At 39.6% G+C, this 21,256-nt stretch overlaps 2 protein-coding genes across 3 annotated transcripts in view; one reads left to right on the forward strand and one right to left on the reverse strand.

The window, feature by feature from the left end:
- Window positions 1–5,735, reverse strand: part of EXTL2 (exostosin like glycosyltransferase 2) — a 28,378-nt gene extending 22,643 nt beyond the window's left edge. Inside the window, exons 1-2 of one of the 2 annotated variants that reach the window (XM_007485036.3) lie at window positions 5,467–5,735; window positions 2,107–2,180 (exon numbers count right to left, since the gene is read on the reverse strand). In XM_007485036.3, the coding sequence (XP_007485098.1) occupies window positions 2,107–2,114 (8 nt within the window). In that variant the 5' untranslated portion in view covers window positions 2,115–2,180; window positions 5,467–5,735. The remainder of the gene's footprint in view (window positions 1–2,106; window positions 2,181–5,466) is intronic. The other variant, XM_007485037.3, reaches the window with a different exon arrangement.
- A 5,376-nt stretch (window positions 5,736–11,111) lies between these two features.
- Window positions 11,112–21,256, forward strand: part of SLC30A7 (solute carrier family 30 member 7) — a 97,788-nt gene continuing 87,643 nt past the window's right edge. Inside the window, exons 1-2 of the mRNA XM_001381841.4 lie at window positions 11,112–11,477; window positions 11,661–11,762. Of these exons, the coding sequence (XP_001381878.1) occupies window positions 11,398–11,477; window positions 11,661–11,762 (182 nt within the window). The 5' untranslated portion in view covers window positions 11,112–11,397. The remainder of the gene's footprint in view (window positions 11,478–11,660; window positions 11,763–21,256) is intronic.

Genomic DNA, 21,256 nt, shown 5'->3' on the forward strand with positions numbered 1-21,256 from the left:
TAAGAACTCTGGGCAGAGACTGATGCAGGAGCTAATGTTTGGGGCAAAACAAAGTAATGACTCACACTAATGCTTCTCAGCTTTTCAGAGCAAGACTGAGCATGACTGGCCAACTGTAAGACTTTATGCCACTTGGGAAAATGGCACAGATTTAGCATGCAATTAAAAATTATTTTTTTTATTACCAACCACATATACCTGAATTTGTGTGATTTGAGTTCTTGTAAGATGAGGTCCTACTGTCTATAGAAAATAAAGATCATTCTGGGAAGAAGGCACTAGCAGCTGGAGGGAAAAGGAAAGGCTTTGGGTAGAAGGTAGGGCTTGAACTGAGTCCTGAAGGAAATTTCAGGCAGAGGTGGGAAGGGGGTATATTCCAGGCATGGGAGACAGCTATCCCCAAAGATACAAAGACAGTAGAAGTATTCTTGTTTATGAGGCAAAATAAGTAGGCATGCTTGGTTGTCCAGTAGTGTGTGGAAATGTGTAATTAAGGTGGAAAAGTAGATTGGGGTTAGATCACAAAGGGATTTAAATGCCAAACAGAGGAGTTTACTTTGAATCCTAGGAAACAGGGACCCAATGGAGTTTATTTTGTAGGAAAGTGAAATAGTCAGTCTGGAGCTTCCCATGTGTGAAAGCAACACTAAAAATAGTAATAATAATAATGATGATCATAATTATATCTGTATAGAGTTAGCTATATGACAGGCAAATTGCTTAACTTCTCTAATCAGTTTTTTATCAGTAAAATGGGTATAATAATAACTATAATACCTATTTCAAATCAGATATGCAGGTAGAGATAGAAAAATAGAGAGACAGACAGACTGGTAGCAGATGGATAATATAGGCAGACACAGAGAGCAGTGTTCTGATCTGTCTGGTATATGTCATCTATTATGTCCTCCAGGATCCTGTCCCTGATTCCATGAGCAATATCTCTCTCCAAAAGGCTAAAGCACTACTACCCCCTTGTCTACCTCAAGATCTCTAGAAACTGGAGGAACAATTCCACAATCTGTCCTTCATTTTTCTGTCAAAGTGATTTTCCTAATACACATATCTGATGATGGCTCCCTACTGACTTTAGGATCAAATATAATTTCATTTTAACTCATATTTTTATTTTTTTCATAAGTTTTATTTATTTATTTTAAAAATCCTCCCCTTCTGTTTTAGAATCAATACTGTGTATTGGTTCCAAGGCAGAAGAGTAGTAAGGGCTAGGCAATGGGGGTAAAGTAATTTGCCCAGGGTCACACAGCTGGGAAGTGTCTGAGGCCAGAGTTGAACCTAGGACTTCTCATCTCTAAGCCTGATTCTCAATCCACTGAGCCACCTAGCTATCCCCCAAGCTATTAAGGTAGGTTAGGGCCAGAGCATGAATGATCTTTTAATGCCAAGCTGAGAAAAAGATTTTTTTTTGCATAGATAATGCAAAAGAGAGAGCAAGGAGTGATACTTTAAATATTGGTGCAGGGGAATGACATTCATTCACTTATTTAATGAATATTTACTGAGCAATTTGCAATACTTATTAGGCATAGCACTGTTTTGGATGTTTATAGATATCAGGTTCAAAGGTGTTCCAGGGAGATTATTCTTTCAGCAATGTGTAAAATTCATTGGAAAAATTTGGGGTAGTTTGAGGTGGAAGAAATAATTAAGAGATTATTGTTTGGGAGGGAGGTAATGAGAGCCTAACCCTAATTCACAGATGGAGAAGCTAAGAGGCCCAGTGTGAATAAGTGATTTCCCCAGAGTCATACAAGCAGTCAGATAAACCAGAGCCAGAACTTATGCTTCTGAGCTTGTGTCTGGACTACTATTAATGGTTGTAGCTTTCTCACAACCTTAATGCTTTGTTTTAAATTGACTATTTGAGGCATGACTTCATCCTTTATGTGTATATTTATTTTGTCTTATTCTTGTAGAAAGAATGAATGTGTTTCTTGGAATCGGCCCTACAAGGGTCCTTAAGGAGCAGTTGGTCCAAGCTTGACTTTGAATAGATATTTTATTTTCAAGAAATAAAAAAAAAATACTTTTGAGTAGGAATAACTCAACAGAATTAACCCCTCAGATAAAAGTCCTCAGACTTACCTCATCATGGTGAGTATATTTGACTTTTCCCTCCTGTCTTCTATGATGGAGAGTAATAGCTTATCTGGGTATTCCTAAGGGAATGAAAATATTTTTGTTGATCTTCAGTTCAGGCAGCAAGAAAAATGAAAAACAATGTTGCTTATACTTTTACCCATAGGCTAAATATTTATTTTTAGGAATTGGCTGTGCATTAGAATTTTCTATTTTGTTTCCCAGGTTTAAATTTACTTGACCATGAAGTGAACACATCATGATAAAAAACAATAATTCACATTTATAGAAAGCTTAAGCCTACAAAACAGGTAGCAGCAGTATGTTTACCTCTAGTTTATAGATGCAAAAGTAAATAGAGGCTTCTCCAGGGTCAAATAACTAGTAAAATACTCATAGTTAAGCTTGTTATACCAAACCTCAGCTAGGTGGCACAAGAACAGAACAAAAAACTTAAAGAGTTAGGAGGACCTGAATTCAAATCACTTTTCCGCCATATGCTAGATGTGTTACCCTAAGCAAATCATTTAATCTCTCTCAGTCTTAGTTTCCTCATTTGTAAAATAGGAATAACAGTATCTACCTTCCAGGATTGTTGTGAGGATGAAAGGAGGGAACAAATGTAAAGAGCTTTCCAAACTTTAAAGTGCTATATAAATGCTGGTTATTTTTATTATTATCATCACTCTTTCTGAAAAGATTTAAAAAGAGCATTTCTTTCAGGAAATGCATAATAGGAAAGAACTTATTTCAGGGCACAACCATTTAAAATATTGACATAGGACGATTCAATGTTAGATGATCTGGGTTTAAATTTTAGCTCTGTCACTTACTGGATATATGACTCTAGTTAAGTCAACTAACCTCTCTGGGTCTCAGTTTCCTCATCAATAAAATGAGGGGATCAAACCAAGACCTCTTCAAATATGGATGATCATGCCAGCCATTCAGGAAAACCTCTGAAATTTAACATTCTGTTATCTACATACGCATTTAAACACCTCTGTCCATTAATCTTCAAGGGGATCTTGTATAACTGCATATCTCCCTCAGATCTATGGAAAGAGGGTTTATAGACCTACTGGATCCAGATCTACTGTTTTGTTGTGTTTCTGGAGAGCTTAACATTATTACAAAGGACTGTGGGAAGACTAGATATTGCTAACTGAAGAAATGTATAGGAGAAATTTCTTCAACACAGGAAACCATGTTTTATTCAGAACAATAGAAATGCTACCAGCTATCATTAATCATCTGTTAACATTTTATCTCTTTCTCAAAACATTATAACAATCTGTTTCCAAATCTTCTCACACCAATGATTCCACTTTGCATGCCTATCTTTGCACATTATTTTATGTGCTTTGCACACCTTCCCTTGATTAATCTCCCAACTTTATACATTTCCACTAATCTGGTCTACGACTTTTGATTTTTTTTTTCTTTCAAAGCTTACAAAATTGTTAAGGTTCATACAGTTGGATGAGAATCTGCTCTTTGGTAGCCCTGTCTGTGTGAAAAGTTCTTTCCCTTATAGCCATAAGTAGTAAAGCTCTGTCTTAATTAAGCTGGAATCACTGTGCTTTGGGTTAATACTTCAATGAATCCTAGCACAGTACATATAACACATAGCAAGCATTCAATAAATGTTGAAATAATGAATATTGTGTGCCTACATACTGTTTTAGCTAACAGCGATGTAGTAGCTTAATCTGCATCTTGTTACTCATCAAGGGGTTATTAGTCTACTAAAATGAAGCGGATATAAAAACAGCAGCATCTAAAGCAGGCTGGCAGATAAATGTTAATGCTAATGCTGAGCAGCACCTGATGGTAGGCAACAATGCTCATGTTTCCTGCTGGCAAACATCTTTTTATGGCACTGTGGCTGCCTTTGCTAGAAGTGCTCCCAGCTTTGCACAGGTGGGTTGGTGCAATCTTTCCTTTCTCTCCCCTCCCATCCCTCCCTTCCAAGTCTGTATGCTTAATTTAATGCAATTAATCAGAAGGAGTTTGGCCAACCTATGCCTTAAAATTTCCTGATAGAAATCTCTAGAAACTAACCTTAACACTGCATGGCACATAGTAGGTGCTGACTAAATGCTTGTTGATCTGAATATCAACGATCTGAATATTACTTGCCAAAATAAAGAAATCGATATTGTGTCTGTAATTTATTAGGCACGTTTCCCAAGAACTTAAGTATTGATCTATATAAGCAGTCAAGAATTCCCACCCATATGCTTGAAGACCTTCAGGTTCTGTATTTATGATGTCAATAGCAACAAAGCCAGGAAAGTCTTTTTGACTGTAAAATACACCCATGAGTATTTCTCCAAGATTAGGATCACTGAAGGGGAAAATGAGGAAGGTCCAGGGGGCACCAAGAGAAATTCAATTTGTACTTCTTTTGGCAGGTGGGCTAAAAATATTACTTGTAAACAAAATATCATTTTTGACCAGAGATTGATTTGGTTTCCTTTAAACAAATGTGCATGCACACATATAATAAATGTTACTTAAATAAAAAGTAATGATGTATAAAGAAGCATTTTCCCATTGCAGAAGTATTTCTTTGCATTCCATCTAAGACAGAAAAACGCAAATTTAGCATTGCTTTGGTATCCAGGAAGACTCATGAAAATGATATGGCAGAAACGAAGCTTTAATTCCCTCAATTCGTTTCAACCCCAGAATGCTGGTTTCTCCTTAAGCCTACTCTGAATTACTGTCAATTCTTCTGGACAATATTGCTAAAATATGAAGAATTTAGGCTCAATGTCTGATTGGACAACCCGGGGAACCGAAAAGCACCTGACCTTGGTAAGATTAAAAAAAAAGGAAAAATGACTTGCTTAAATTTTTTAATTTCAACACATTTTGTAACATGAACTCATAATATATTGCCCTGAAACAGGTTCTGAAAAGACTAGCTTATTTAGAATATTTGTCTATCACTTGTTCAATGTAGTTTCCACCTAGGACTATTTTTCTTGAGCAATGCAGCAGAGTAGAATACAGTCCACTGTCATTTTCCTGGACTTCCTAAACATTTTATATCCAGATTTTCATACTAAAACATTTTTACCCTTTCAATTTTAAAAAGAAAAGTCAAAGAAGGTGGAGGAAAGTACTATTTTCAATACCTCATTCTAAGAACCTCATTTTCTCTTCAATGCAGTCACCTTTAATAGAAACATTTAAATTCCTGAACACCAACTACGAGCAATTCTTTTTTCGTTTTTAAAAAATCCAAGAACTTGCTACTCTTCTTCTCTACCTCCCCAAAAGAATTTCCTAAACAAGAGAGACACGTTTGCTCACGACATTATATTTCGACTGGAGGGTATTGTGTTGCCTTCTTACCTACAGGGAGTGCAGAGGATTGCAGTGTTGCTTTATTTTCCTGTAGAAGCACGAGTATCAGAAAAGGGAATGAAGCTCCAGCTGCTTCCGTGATAGGATTTGCTCATTTTGGCAAGATTAGACAGAGTGCAGAGATAACGTTTTCTGAAGCCTGGATTGATAACCTGGGGGGCGGCTGGAAGCGCCGCCCCGCAACGTTGGATATTCCTAAAGGAAACAGTAACAGACTATCTCTTTCCTTTCCTCGGAGTACCATTTCCTGTTAGGGGAGCCCGAAGTACCCAAGAAGCTCTGTTTTGTAGTTTTCAGCTCACCCCAAAGCTTAGTCTTTCATTATGCTTCCGTCAAGTTTGATTCTTACCCAAGGAAACGACTTTTAAGCCTTCACGGGATTTAACACATCATCTAGCGAAGCAGTTTCCCCCCCCCTCCTGTGGTGGGTTCACAAAGACTGTTTTTTAACCAGCATTAAATCCTCTCTAAATGTTTCGATTGCTTGAGGGCGCCAATAATGCACAATGAATTGGGCTACTGTAGGGACCTTGGTGATTTACTTTGCTTTTGTAAACTACATTCACATCTGATTTTACAGACAATATAACGTCCTCCAAATGGCCAAATCTGCAAGATACTTTCCTAAAAAATAAAGATTAAAAAATCTCCTGAACTCTTCTTAATACAGCACTGGTGGCAGAATTGTGCAGATGATGGTTGCTATCTATTAATGGTGCCATTATCTTAAGAGCCTGAGGGTCATTCAACAAATACAAAAGGATGACCTGGAAGCATGTACACATGGATATACATATACATATATATATATATATATATATATATATATATGGCTATATGTGTATGCACTCATTCATTCAACAAGCATTTATTAAGAATCCACTACTTCCAAGGCATCCCAGAAGGTATTGAGAAAATATAAAGATAAAAACAGAAGGGAAAACAAATGAACTTTAGAGTATACATTCTATGGGAGAAGACTAGAACTTCTCATTTACCTAATTACAAGATAATTTGAGGAGAAAGCATTAGTAATCAGGAAGATCAGAAAAGCTTTTCCTTTGGAGATGGCATCTGAATTTAGTCCTAAAAGGATTCATAACAGGAAAGAGGGAAAGCCTGAGTAAAGGAAAGCATTGTGCTTGGGAAACAAGTAGATGTTTGCATGTAGAGGAAGAAATCTGTTTCTTCTCGGAGTAGAAATTGGTCCCTAATTTCTAGGGAGGTCAGTGGCATGAAGGAAGGGAAATTTGCTATTGGCTAAATTGTAAAAATAAAACAATCCATTGTCATGGTAAGAACAGAACCTAAAATATTAAATCATCTCGGTTTAGTTGCCTGGTAGGAGTGTGGTAGACATTGAGTTGGGGACTTTTAAAAAAGTTTTCACCCAATAAAAACAACTAATCATATTGTGAGTATTTTGTAATGTGAGAGAGGCAGTTTCAGACAGTCTGGATGCCTAGAGTATTTATTGTGAAGATTAGATTGTAACAATTACCTCTCCCCTGATTGTAACAATGAAGGTACATTGTTACAATCAGGGGAGAGCTAAATCCAATCTTCACATTATATAAAGGCAAGAGGGAGGAGAAAGGAGCAAGGAACTGAGGGGCAAAGGATGCATCCAGAAATTCACCAGTCTAGAGATAAAGAGCATCAAACTATTGTAAGAGAGCTTTTTTTTTTTTTACCCTGTGGTAGTGATGATGAAGCCATAGGTTCATGAACCCATCATTTGGGATAGGTGCCAAAGATGGCATGCAGAACACTCTCTGTGGGCACTCAGCCACCTTCCTTCCTCACCCCAACCCCCCACCCCAGTTCATTATTAGAAACGCAGAGAGACTCTGGAGGAGCTGCTCCCCTCTCCCTCTCCACTGTGCCTGATGACATTTTTTTCACAGCTCCTGTCCTGCTATCTAACAGCCCAGTGGGAGCACTTTCTCCCTCCTTGTATGGGGTAAGGGGGGTGGGGCAGGGTGTACCCAGCATGAGGGGGGAGGGACATGGCACACAAGGGGGGGGGGGTTGTTGTGGGATAGAAGCAGACCCAGCACTCCATCTCTAAAAGGTTCACAATCACTATCCTATGGCCTCTATTATCTGAGGAGCAAATTTTAGGCTGGCAAAGAGCAATGAAGGACAATTGAATAAAGGGCAAGTCACATGTGGAGAATACACAGGATATCATCTATTAAAGATGACTTGAAGGGAACCAAGGATGAAGGCATTAATAAATATTCCCATCCACTGAGGAAGGGAGTTTTGTCATTCAGTTATTTTTGATTCTTTGGGACTCCATTTAGAGAGTTTGTTTGTTTTTTGGGCAAAGATACAGGGGTGTTTCTTTTTTTTTTTTTTTTCATTTTACAGATGAGGAAACTGAGTGTTAAATTTATGGTTGGACTGAATATAATTTAGTTGTTCACCAGGGATTTAATTACTAAATCCCAAATGAATTACTAAAGTCAGAATGGAATTGATGGTAGTTTACTTACAATACAGGGAAGATATTAAGGAAGAGAGAAAGAGAGGAAAAGAGAGAGATAGCTACTCTGGCCTCCTCTGAGCCAGGCAGGAATTCAGAGGCCACAGCTAAGGGAAAGGGAGTCAGCCTTTACACTCACCAGAAAGTCAAGAAAAAGGGGTCACCAGGAAACAGGTCCAGTCAGCACTCTTCTGAATGAAGAAAATTCTCCACTCCAGTAGAACTGCCAGTAGAACTCCAGCAGCAGGGGAAGTCCAAGTCGAACTTCCAGAAGGACTGCCAGAAGAACTGAGTTCAGGCCCTTGTCTCTTTCTTTTAAGGACCTTTTTTCTTGCATCACTTCCCTTAATCTTTACTTCTACCAATCACAGCCAATGCTCCACTCTAGGACCTCCCAGAAGGTAGTCAGTTGATTCTCTTTCACAAGTGGTCACAGACCTCCTAGTCAGTGTGTAAAATGGCTGTTCATACCTTTTTTTGGTTAAATTGAAAATGGGTAGATTTCCATACTTAAGTTTTAAGTACTGTGCTTATACTTATGGGGATTAAAAGCTAAAAACAGACAGATCTCTATACTCAACTTTAAGTACTATGCTTACATTTTGGGGATTAAATTTAAAAATGGGCAGATCCTCTCCTTCAGCTTTAAGTAGGGTGTTTACACTTCTGGGGATTAAATCTAAAAATAGACAGGGGATAACAATTTAATCTTCATAAATCAGGGAAGAGCTAAGTACCTTCATTGTTTTTTTTAAAATATATTTTATTTGATCATTTCCAAGCATTATTCGTTAAAGACATAGATAATTTTCTTTTCCTCCTTCCCCCCCCCCCAGCCAACGCGTAAGTCCACTGGGCATTAGATGTTTTCTTGATTTGAACCCATTGCTTTGTTGATAGTATTTGCATTAGAGTGTTCATTTAGAGTCTATCCTCTGTCATGTCCCCTCAACCTCTGTATTCAGGCAGTTGCTTTTTCTCGGTGTTTCCACTCCCATAGTTTATCCTTTGCTTATGAATGGTGTTTTTTTCTCCTGGATCCCTGCAAGTTGTTCAGGGACATTACACCGCCACTAATGGAGAAGTCCATTACGTTCGATTATACCACAGTGTATTAGTCTCTGTGTACAATGTTCTCCTGGTTCTGCTCCTCTCGCTCTGCATCACTTCCTGGAGGTTGTTCCAGTCTCCATGGAACTTCTCCACTTTATTATTCCTTTTAGCACAATAGTATTCCATCACCAACATATACCACAGTTTGTTCAGCCATTCCCCAATTGATGGGCATCCCCTCGTTTTCCAGTTTTGGGCCACCACAAAGAGCGCAGCTATGAATATTTTTGTACAAGTCTTTGTGTCCATTATCTCTTTGGAAGTACCTTCATTGTTACAATCAGGGGAGCGTCAAATTCAATCTTCACATGAGGCAAACAGAGTTAGGGTCCTACAGCTGACTCCTGGCCTAGCACTCAATCCACTGAGCTGCTTAGCTGCTGCATTTAAATACTTATTTAGATAATGACATTATTTTTGTTGTTGTTCAGTGGTGTCTGACTCTATACTACCCCTTTTAAAGTTTTCTTGGCAAAGATACAAAATAGAATCACAAAAAATCCTTAAGTTTGGGGCAGTGCCTCCCCACTCCCAGAGAAGCAGAGCCCAACTTTAACATAAAGTTCAAAGCCAAGAAATAGGCAGAGAAATGTGCAAACAACAACCAAAAAAGAACTTAATCACAAAAAAACTACTTTGATAATAGGGAAGACCAAAAACATAAACTCAGAACATGAAAACAGCAAAGCTTCAAAGAATAACACTCAATAATAATTCCCATGAGAATTAAAGAAAGTGATAAGTGTTAGAGGAAAACTTGGGGAAAGAAATGAAAGTGATGCAAGAAAATTATGAAAAGAGAATTAACAGTTTAGTAAAAGAGGCACAAAAAATACTGATGAAAATAACCTCTAAAGAGGTATGTATAGTCTAGTGGAGTAAAAAAGAGTGTCTCATTTGAATATAGAGGACCTCAATGCATGACCCATTACTGACACTTTATAAACCTTGAAATAGTATTAAAATACTATTATTAATGTTGGGAAAACTAGGTGCAGTGGATAGAGTGCCTGTTGGAGTCAGGAATACTCATCTTCCTCGAGTTCAAATTTGGCCTCAGACACTTAATAGCTATGTGACCCTGGGCAAGTCACTTAACCTTGTGTGCCACTAGTTCCTATCTGTAAAATGAACTGACAAAGGAAAAAGCAAACTACTCTAGTATCTTTGCATAGTCCAATGGACTAAAAAAAGACTGCTGCACTTGAATACAGAGGATCTGAATGCGATACTCATTACTGACACTTTATAAACCTCAAAGCAATATAAACTTGCTATTATTATTTTTGTTACCTGTGGGATCTTCAGACTTGCCACTTAGCCTCTCTTGGCTTTTGTTTCCTCATTATAAAATATATGGTGTAGCATCATTCCTCTGTTAAAGTGTAAGCACCTTGAGGGTAGGGATTATTTCTCTTTTGCCATAGTGTGGAGCACACTGCTAAATAAATATCTGTTGATTGCTGAAGTATTTAGAATTGATTGCCTCTAAGAAACCTTCCATTTCCAAATATCTTGTTGGGATATTCTCTGGACCTCAGTTTCAAATAAGATAATGTGTAAAGTGCTTTTAAACCAACTAAGTAAACATTAGCTATTATTTTCCCATTTGTAAAACACAGGAGTTGGACTGGATAATATCTTAGATGGCCAAATGGAATTATCTATGAAATGCTTTGCAAACCTTAAAGTATTTTCTAAGTGCTAGCTATTATCTCCAATTCTAACTCATGCCAACTCAATGAACTCTATGTACTTATAAGTAGGGGAGACTCATAATTCATTTCACCAAGCCAAACTTAAGCTGCTAGTCATACACCCCTCTGAACCTTTATCTGAAGGCAGATCCCAACTGAGATACCAAAGGGCCTGTCCCATCCAGTCCCTTGCCCTAACCCTACTCTAATGTCCCCACAGGAGCAGACAATGTCTTCTTTACTCAACTCTGAAGCAATTCAGCTCCAGTTGGGACACACGCCAGGCCCCGCCCCCACGCCAGCACAAAGCCCCGCCTCCTCTGGCGCAGGCTCCGCCCCCTACGGCGCAGGGCCCTGGGCAGCTTTGGCTCCCCCCTCCCTACCCCCTCCTCTTTTCCGTCCCAGGGCGCAGACGCACCACTGACCGGGCCGGAAGTCGTGGTGTCCGGGTTGTGCTAGTGTGTTTGTGTGTGTGTGTTGTGTGCTTGTGTGTTTGTGTGTGAGAGAGGTAATCTCTGAGGGGTCCCGGCAGGTCTGGGCTGAGCGGTCGCCGCAGCTTCCGTCACCGCCTCAGCAGAGGAGGAGAGGAGGGGAGCGGGCCCGCCGCCCGGGGCGAAGATGCTGCCCCTCTCCATCAAGGACGATGAATACAAACCCCCCAAATTCAATCTGGTCCGCAAGATCTCGGGCTGGTTCAGGTGAGGAGGTAAAGGGGGGATCGCCGGGGGAGGAGGGAAGGAGGGGGTCTGATTCCGGATCCTTCATTCTCCCAGGGGGCCGGGCTGACCTCCCTGGGCTGCACGGGCCCTCCCTCGAGCTCCCGCTTCCAGTGCCAGCTCCTCTGAGCCGGGCTTGACTCTCTGTGTCTGTGCCTCGTCCAGGTCCATCCTGTCAGACAAGACATCCCGGAACCTGTTCCTGTTCCTGTGCCTGAACCTTTCCTTTGCCTTCGTGGAACTGCTCTACGGCATCTGGAGCAACTGGTAACCGGCTGCGGCGGGGCTGGGCTGGGCTGGGTTGGGCGGGGCGAGCGCCCACTGTGCCACGTCGCGCCTCTTCCCGGTTGCTGCTGCTGCTCCTTCTGCTACTCCTACCCCTACCCGTACCTCTATCACCTGCCTCCCCATCCCCACGGCCCTCTCTCCCGAGATTAAGGCCACTGGTGGTGTAGAGAATGCCCCTGTCATTCATCAGTAGCGGCCCCTTTCTCTCCCCGACGGGAGGAGACTGTCGCCCCTTCCGTCCCTAGCTCTGCCCACTCTCCTTCCAGGGATTGGAAGGGGCCTTTCTTTCCCACCCATTTTAGCCAGTTTTCCGACTTGGTAGGGATAATGTGTGGGTGGATGGGCAGGAAGAAGAATGACTCTTCCTTCAACTTGACCCCATGAGTTTAGAGTTTAGTGAGGGATACTTTTGAGATTACCTCCTCTGTCTGCATTTAAGAATGGAAATGGGGAAGAGCTTAAAAAGGGTATGTCTGGGTCTTTTTCTATTCCTCTTTGCCTATGTTTCATTTAGCCTAGCCAGGAAAGGTTTATTGTGACATTGATTTCTCTCCCTGGTGCTGAGATTAGTTTTATTTTTTTTTTCCTTCAGTCTTTAGGATCTGACTTGTGTTTTTAATTGTCTAACCCAGCTGAGGTTGCCATTAGGTGATGGAAGTTTCGAACCTTTATAAGAAGTTGTGTCTTTAGTGAAGAGGGGAACAATACAAAGGATTTTTCTTCCTTCTGGTCAAAGGCCTTTAAGAACTTCAGGTCTTGTTGGGTTGTCAAGAGCTGAAGTAGGCTAGGTGTAGTTTTGTTGACAGATCATTATGCTTTATTTCCCCCATTATTAAATATATCTTGACTTCTGTTATAAAGGTGCCTTTGATCTCTGATGAGATTGAGAAGTTAATGGTGCCAGCTTTTATGAAATGCACAGTTGTAGAGGAAAAAAAATTAGCCTGGACACATGGAACCTCTTTCAGTTATTGAAATTGTTTAACATTTTTTTATCTTGAAAAGTCAAAATTTTAATATATTGTAGTTTCTAAAAGTATTTTTCCGCTTGTACTTGACATTTGTCATGAATTGTAAAGTCATCATGTTGTACTAATCATTAAAATGCATTAAGATTTTTTTCTTTTTATCATGTCATACCAATACAAAAAAAGTTTATATACATTTTGGATATATTGCAAAAGCTTTTCAATGTAGCTTTCATAATTACATCAACACATAAATCTGAATGGAAATGACTTGTTCAGGGCAATGCCTGATTGAGCTTAGAACTTCCCTATTTTTGCTGATGTGCTGTGTTTTTCCATTCATTCCTGTTCAAAAGCTTAGAGTCATCCTTGCGTTTTCTTTACTTCAGCATCCTTATCTAGTCAGTTGTCAAGACTTGTTGATCTTCCTTCCTTATTTCTCTCATCAATTTTCTAAATCTCACACAATCTCTACCCTGATTCATATCCTTATAACCTTTCACTTGGACTATTGCAATATTCTCCTAATTGGGCTCCTTGCTTCTAGTCTCTCCCTCTCTAATCTATCCCCCATTTAACCTTTAAATCAATATCATTAAAACCTGAGACTCAAAAATTTACTATAGCTTCATATTGCCTTTTGGATAAAATACAAAATCCTTAATGTGACATTTAAAGTCCTCCTCAATCTGGCACCCATCTGTCTTTTCACTCTGTTTCTAGTATTCCTCTTTCCACATCCCATTCTAGTCAAACTAATCTGCTAACTGTTCTTGTACTGAAAGCCCATCTCCCATCCCAGCACCTTTGCTTGCTTCCTCTTTGCTTTAATGTTCTCCTATCTACACCTTTTAACTTCTATCAAAGTACAGATCAAATGTTACATCCTATTAGAGGTTTTTCTGATTCCCTTAATTCTTAGCACCCTCTTATTCTGTGGAAATTACTTTGTGTATACTTTATATTCCTATAACATGCTTATATCTCCTTTGCTTCCTTCTCTTCCTCTCTCCCCCAAGCTCTTTGAGGGCAAGAATGGTTTTGTTATTTCTGTATCCCTTGTACATAGTAGGCTCGTTAATATGGACTTGTTGAATTGCAGACATTCTTATAGTGCCTAGGATGCTTTTCCTGCTTGATAATTTATTGCTGCAGCGTGGTCTAGTGGAAAGATTATTGAATTTTCAGTCAAAGGACTGAGTTTGAATCCTGCTTTCACTGCTATTACCTGTGTGATTCTAACTAATACACTTGGTCTCTCTGGGCCTCAGTTCCTTCATCTGTAAAAGGGATTGAACTAGATCTCTAAGGGCCCTTACATTTTAAAATTGTATTGTAATATGATTGGGATTTCCTGGACAGTATGATTATGGTAATGCAGCATGAAGACCTCATTGATATGGCATATTTGTTTTATAGCATGCATTCTTTCTACTCTTGCCTTTATAGAAATCCCATAGATCTTAGAAAGTAAAGTAGCATAATGTAATGGATAGGATGGAATTGGAATCAGAGACCTAGCTTTGAATCCCACCCAGCCATTGATACTTGTTGTGTGATCCAGGCAAGTCCCTTAACCTCTCTGATCCTCAGCTTCCTAATTTGAAAATTATCAATAATAACACTAGCATTGTAGCTGCTATAATGTATATAAGAGAACTGATTTTTAAGTCCAGAAGACTTAAGTCCCACCTTTGATTCCTGCTTGCCTGCGTGACTCTGGGGCTAGTGAAGCATCATTTAATAAAAACATTTATGTGATAGCATTTTTCATAATAAGTCCTTTGGAATTGTCTTGGATTGTTGAATTGCTGAGAATTGAATTGCTGAATTGATTGTTGACTTGCTAAGTCATTCATAGTTGAGCATCATTAATGTTGCTGTTACTGAGTGCACTGTTTTCTTGTTTCTACTCACTTCATTTTATATCAGTTCATGGAAGTCTTTCTAGGTTTTTCTGAAAGCACCTTCTCATCGTTTCTTATAAAATAGTAGTATAGTAATACAATAGTATAGTCCTATTACAATCATATACCATAATTTATTCAGCCATTTCCCAATGGTCAAGTAGTGAACCAATCAATGAACATTTATCAAGTTCCTATCATGTACTGTGACAAGCTGCCATATAATTGTCAAAGAATGTAGTACTCATTTTTTTATATATATTTTGTAATTTCACAAAACATGTGGGGAGCAGGGCAAAGCCACAAACTTTCCACAAGGTTTTTTTTTTTTTCTTAATCCAGGAAGTTATTCCTTAAGGGAAAGGATATTTAGAAACAGCTTCTTCCAGCCAGGACTTTAGAGTCCTGTTTCTGAGATTTAAAACAGCTGTTTTCTGTCTATCAGAGTCACACAGCTGGGAAGTATCCGAGGTCTGATTTGAACCCAGGACCTTCTGTCTTTAGGCCTGGCTCTCAATCCGCTGAGCTACCCAGCTGTCCCTTAAGATTAAAGGGAAGAAAAAGAAAAAACTGCTGATTCCAATTTAACTTAAGGAGAAAAGAGAAGAGAGAAAAAGTTTTTTATACTCACGTGTTCTAGCAGCTGTCTTTAAGCCAAGTTTTTTGTTAAAAAAAAAGGGACTAAGTGGTGAGACGGTATAGTAAAAAGGCAAGGAATTTCAGAAGTTTATTGAGAGGATTCTTTAGACTCCTGTGTGGTCAGCCACAATGTGACAAGGAGATCACTTTAAAAGACTGATATATATTAATTTAAGGTCGCCAAGGAATCAGCTATGTAATTCCTAAATGAAAACTCAAGTCAGCCGTCAACCTTTTATAGAGTTTAATTACAGACAGGAGGAAGAAAGGAATTAGAGAGAGAGAGAGAGAGGGAGAGAGAAAGGGGAGAGAAGGGAATAGGGCTTAAATACCCCTTCTGTTTAGGCTGGGCCAAAAGGCCCAAGCCCTTAGATAGCTGGGGCAAAGAAAAGAGATCAGTCCCTATTACTCACGTGACCAAAATGGAGAAACAGTCTCAGAGGCCCCCACCTTCAGCTTCCTTCAGAGCAAGCTTCTCAGAGCACCTCTCCAACCACTCAGAGCCAAAACTCTCCAACCACCCCCTCAGTCCTCAGACCCCTCTCTCTTTAAGGAAACCATCCAAGTTTCCTCCCCTCAGTTCTCACATCTACCAATCACTGTCCATCATTTTCCCTGTGCCAATGGTGTCTCTAGCTGAACCCAGGACTGCCCAGAGGTCTGGGCTTTGCACATGTCTGTTGGAGGTCATATTCTCAAATAATTAAATTTTGATCTATGCTGCAGCCCTTCCTAAATCCTGTTAGGACTGAGTGGGGTGGAAATTGTATTTTCCAAGACCTGATTCTGTCATTCCAAGTATCTCTATTGTATCAATTCTAAAATCAATCATGACTCAAAGAAATTCCTGTTCTGTGCTTAAGCATAGGTCAAAGCCCTTTCCATTGTTCAGCAAAACATTTCTGTCCTAAAGTAATCTTAAGAAGGGAGGAGAAGGAACCTCCCATGCCAATGGGGTTCACATTCCAATACACTATCAGTAAGAAATTTTCCAAGTATGAAATTTCCCAATGGTGAAATTTCCAACATTTATAAGTCTAAGAAATTTTAAGGTTTACAGTACCAGGCACTATGCTAAACATTAAGGATATAAAAAGAGATAGATGACAGACCCTCTCCTCACAGAACTCATTATGTAATGAGAGACATCCCACAAATTAGTAATTACAAATAAGCTCTATACAGGGTTAAAAGTAAATAAATCCAAGAGGGAAGGCACTAAAATGAAGAGGGGTTGGGAGAGATTTCCTATAAAAGATTGGATTTTAGTTGGGAGTCCAGTGAGTGCAGTAGGTAGAAAAGAGGAGGGAGAGCATTCTAGGCATTAGAAATAGCTAAAGAAAATTCCTGGAGTATAGAGATGGCATGTTTGCAACTGCTGGAGGCCAGTGTTAGTGGAGTCAACTCTGAAATTCTGTGCTTTTAGTTTTAATTCTGATACTGACTACATGAACTTAGACAAGTCATTTAACCTAGGCTCTACTTTCCTTGTCTATAAAATGGAATTTTTAATCCTTACACTATGTACTTTATAGAGTTGTTTTGAGTATTTCAATGAAATAATGAATGAAAGAAGAAAACATTTGTTAAGTGCTTGCAATGCACCAGATACTATGATAAGGACTGGAAATGAAAATAGAAAAAAGGAAGTCTTTGCCCTTGAGGAGTTTATATTCTAATGGGAAAGACAATATATATATGAGATATCTCAGGGAAAGTATATTATAGCCTTGGAAGTCCCAGGGCTTTAAATGAAGCCATGGAACATTTGAACGATAGGTCCTTTTTTGAAATGGAAGTGTTAAGTTGATTTCTCTTTCTAGGGCCAGTGGTGGAAAATGGAATGGTATGTATGAAATATCTAGAAATCAGCAGTATGGTAGCTTCAGAGAGATATGTTCTAGAAAGCTCTCCTAAGTTAGGAGTGGAGCTCAAGAGTGGTCAGCAGGAAAAAAGCATGGCATAAAAATGGATACAAAGTTTTGCAACCACATAAATATGAATTTTTGTTGTTCTGATGAAGGGCTTATAGGAAAAGGGCCTAGTTGCTTTGATGGCAACACATGCCAATATCTTCCTTTGGTTTCTGTCCATAGTCACATTGTAACAGGGGGAAAAAACAAAGCTTCATTGCATGATATTTTGGAGTAAATGAGGAGAGAGGAGATAATAGACCTATGACAGAACTTTTAATAATTTGTTTTTTGTAGTATGATCAAAAAGTGATAACTCTTTACTTTCCTTCATCTCAAACATTAAAACTACTCCTGTTAGAAAAACTCACCTAACTTCTCAACTATTTCTATGCGCTTACACACATGCACACATACACATGCACCTCTGAACCTAGGCTTCCAAAGAGGATAGGGTTAATATGCATATGATCACTTTCTCCTTTTCCATTTTGGGTCCAAGGATTTTTTTTTGCTTGTTAATTCATAGACTTACTTTCATCATCATGTAATATATTTACATTTTCATTGATAGGAAACACTAATCCTTTCAGGAACCCAAAATTTATTTAAATTTAAGTAGGTTAAGATTCACTACCATCCTAGTTCAAACCTTTATTACTTCTGGCCTGGGCTGTTGCAATAACCTTTAATTATTTACTCTGCCTCAAGTATGTTCTTACTCTATTTCATCTACCTCTCGGATGCCCAAATGATTTTCCTACAGCATAGATTCGACAATGTCCTCTTCTACACGTTAAACTCCCGTGGTTCCCTATTACTAAAGCTCTTCATAACCTGGATCTTCTATTTTTCTAGTCTTCTTACAAATAATAACTATTTCTTAAAACATGTCACTCCATCTTTTTATCACCTTGTTTTTGCACTGGCTTTCTCCCATGCTTCCTTACCTATACCTCTTCATTTTCCTGGCTTCCTTAAAGATTCACTTCATAATCAACCCTCTGAAGGAGATTGTCCTGAGTCCCTTAGTTGCTAGGGCCTTTTCCTTTAAGATATCTTTTACATATTATCTATATGTTTTATATACACCCAGTTATTTGCATTGTTCTCCTAATTCAAAGTTAACTCCTGGTGGCAAAGAATTGTTTTACCTTTGTATCCCCAACATTTAGCACAGTACCTGGCACATAGTGCTTTAATAAATATATTTGATTAACTGTCTGACCAACGGATATAACTTGACTCCTCTTACATGATAGGCCTAATATAATTCCCTAAAGATGAACTATTTTGGAAAAGTAAATGTTTGCAAAAATCTGGAAATAGGAGAGAGGGATTTCAATATTGTAATATTGAATAGTAATGGTGCTTCAACATCTCCAATGGTGTGAAACAAGGCTGTGTCCTCGCTCCGTAACTATTCACCATATACTTCACCCAAGTATTAAGACATGCTGTGATGGATCTAGACCTGGGCGTCTACATCAAATACCGACTGGATGGCCCACTATTCGACCTTCGCCGCCTGACTGCAAAAACAAAGACAACAGAGAGACTCATCCTGGAAGCTCTCTTCGCAGATGACTGTGCTCTCATGGCCCACCAAGAAAATCATCTCCAAACCATCGTGGGCAGGTTCTCTACCACAACAAAACTGTTTGGCCTGACTATCAGCCTCAGCAAAACAGAGGTGCTGTTCCAACCTGCACCAGGGAGGCCAACTAACCATCTGTGCATTACAATCGACAGCACGCAGCTTTCTAACGTCAACACTTTCAAGTACCTGGGCAGCACCATCGTCAACGATGGGTCCCTAGAACATGAGATCAATGCCAGGATCCAAAAGGCCAGCCAGGCACTCGGGCGGCTGCGCTCCAAAGTCCTCCAACACAGCGGTGTAAGCACTGCGACGAAGCTCAAAGTGTACAACGCAGTGGTCCTCAGCTCGCTCCTGTACGGTTGTGAGACATGGACACTGTACCGGAAGCACATGAAGCAGTTGGAGCAATTCCACCAACATTCCCTCCGGTCAATCATGAGGATCCGATGGCAGGACCGAATCACCAACCAGGAAGTCCTCGACAGAGCCAACTCCACCAGCATCGAAGTCCTGGTCCTCAAAACCCAGCTACGATGGTCTGGACACGTCATCCACATGGACCCACAGCGAATACCAAGACAGGTATTCTTTGGTGAACTGTCAGCTGGACTCAGGAAACAAGGGCGACCAAAGAAAAGATACAGGGATCAGCTAAAGTCCAACTTGAAGTGGGCTGGCATCACACCAAAGCAACTAGAACTCGCTGCCTCGGACAGAAGCAGCTGGAGAACCCACATTAACCATGCCGCCACCACCTTTGAAGATGAGCGACGTCGACGTCTTGCCGCTGCGCGTGAACGCCGACATCAGGCCACAACTGCACCTCTGGTAACAACTGGCGTCCCATGCCCCGTGTGCCACAAACTCTGCGCCTCAGCCTTTGGACTCCAAAGCCACATGAGGGTACACCGTAGATGAAACTGCACAAAGACAATAGTCATACTCCATCACCGAGAGACTACCACTACAGATGGAAGCTAGTCATTGTTGGCCTTAAATCCACGAAAGCCAAGAAATTTGGATTTTTTCCTTGTTAGCAGGGATAGAGCTACTAAGGGAGTGACACAACTATACTCACTCCTTATTTTGTATCTTTGTGGAATATAGATTAGGGGAAGTGATTAGAAGCAAGAGCATCAGTTAACAAGTTGTTAAGATAGTCTAAGTGATGTGAAGATTGGATTTAGCAATCTCCTAATTGCAACAGTGAAGGTATTTAGCTCTTCCTTTATTGTGAAGATTAAATTGTAATCCCCTGATTGTAGCAATGAAGGTACTTAGCTCATCTTTTATTGTGAAGATTAAATTGTAGTCCCCTGATTGTAACAATGAAGGTACTTAGCTCTTCCTTTATTGGGAAGATTGAATTGTAATCCACAATCTATTTTTAGATTTTAATCTACAAAAAGGTGCTTACTCAGTATTTTAAGTAGATCTACCCATTTTAACTACAAAAAGATGTTAAGTAACTACAAAAGGTGAACTAACCAGAAAAGGTGTTAACTAACCACAAAAGATATAACTAATCACACAAAGGTGTGAACACCCATTTAATGCATTGAGTGGGAGGTCTGTGACCCGTGTGTGAATGAGTGGGCAGTGCTGGAGAGGAGCATCTGCTGTGATTGGTAGATGTGAAATTTAGGGGAGGTGACACAAGAGAAAAAGGTCTTTAAATAGAGGAAACAAAGACCAAAGAGACCAGTCAGTCACCAGGCTTAGAGTAAAGGATCAGTCACCTGGAGCTGGAGGGAAGACAGATAATCTTGGCTGTGGAACTCTACCCTGGAGGAACTCATGCAGGAGACTTCAGACTGCTTTTCTTTTAGAGGGTCACCGTTGGTGAGTGAAAGGCTGACTTAGTGATCCCGCCTTTCTGGAGTTGTAAACCTCTGAGAAAGGCCCATCGTCTTGAAACTCTTTTTCCTGATTAGGGCCTTTGAATTTCTACTTGGCTCAGAGGAGCCAGAGTTTTCTCTCTACCCTTTTCTCACTTCCTTAATATCTTAGACTCTATTGTAAATAAACTACCATAAATTCCATTTAGTAATTTATTTTGGGATTTAGAAATTAAATCCCTGGCGACCACCAATTTAAATATTCTGAGTCCAACCACACATAAAAATTTAATAGTGAGAAGTGATGAGAACCTGAATTAGCATGGTGGCTTATGTGAATAGAGAGGGGACTAATGGGAGAGATGTTATGAAGGTATATTAGATGAGCTGGCAGTTCACAGGATATAGGGAGCTAAGGGAGAGGAAAGAGTTAATGATGACTGAGATTATACATCTGGGTATGTCCTTTAGCAACAAATAATTTTCTATTCTGATAATTTCCACTAAAATTTAAATACTCTAAAAACTCTCATAAGTAGTTTTCCTATATACTGACTTGTATGTGTACAAGTCTTTTAAAGTTTTTCAAAAATCCACATAACTTA

The sequence above is a fragment of the Monodelphis domestica genome, chromosome 2, assembly GCF_027887165.1.
Source record: "Monodelphis domestica isolate mMonDom1 chromosome 2, mMonDom1.pri, whole genome shotgun sequence".
Lineage (NCBI taxonomy): Eukaryota > Metazoa > Chordata > Mammalia > Didelphimorphia > Didelphidae > Monodelphis > Monodelphis domestica.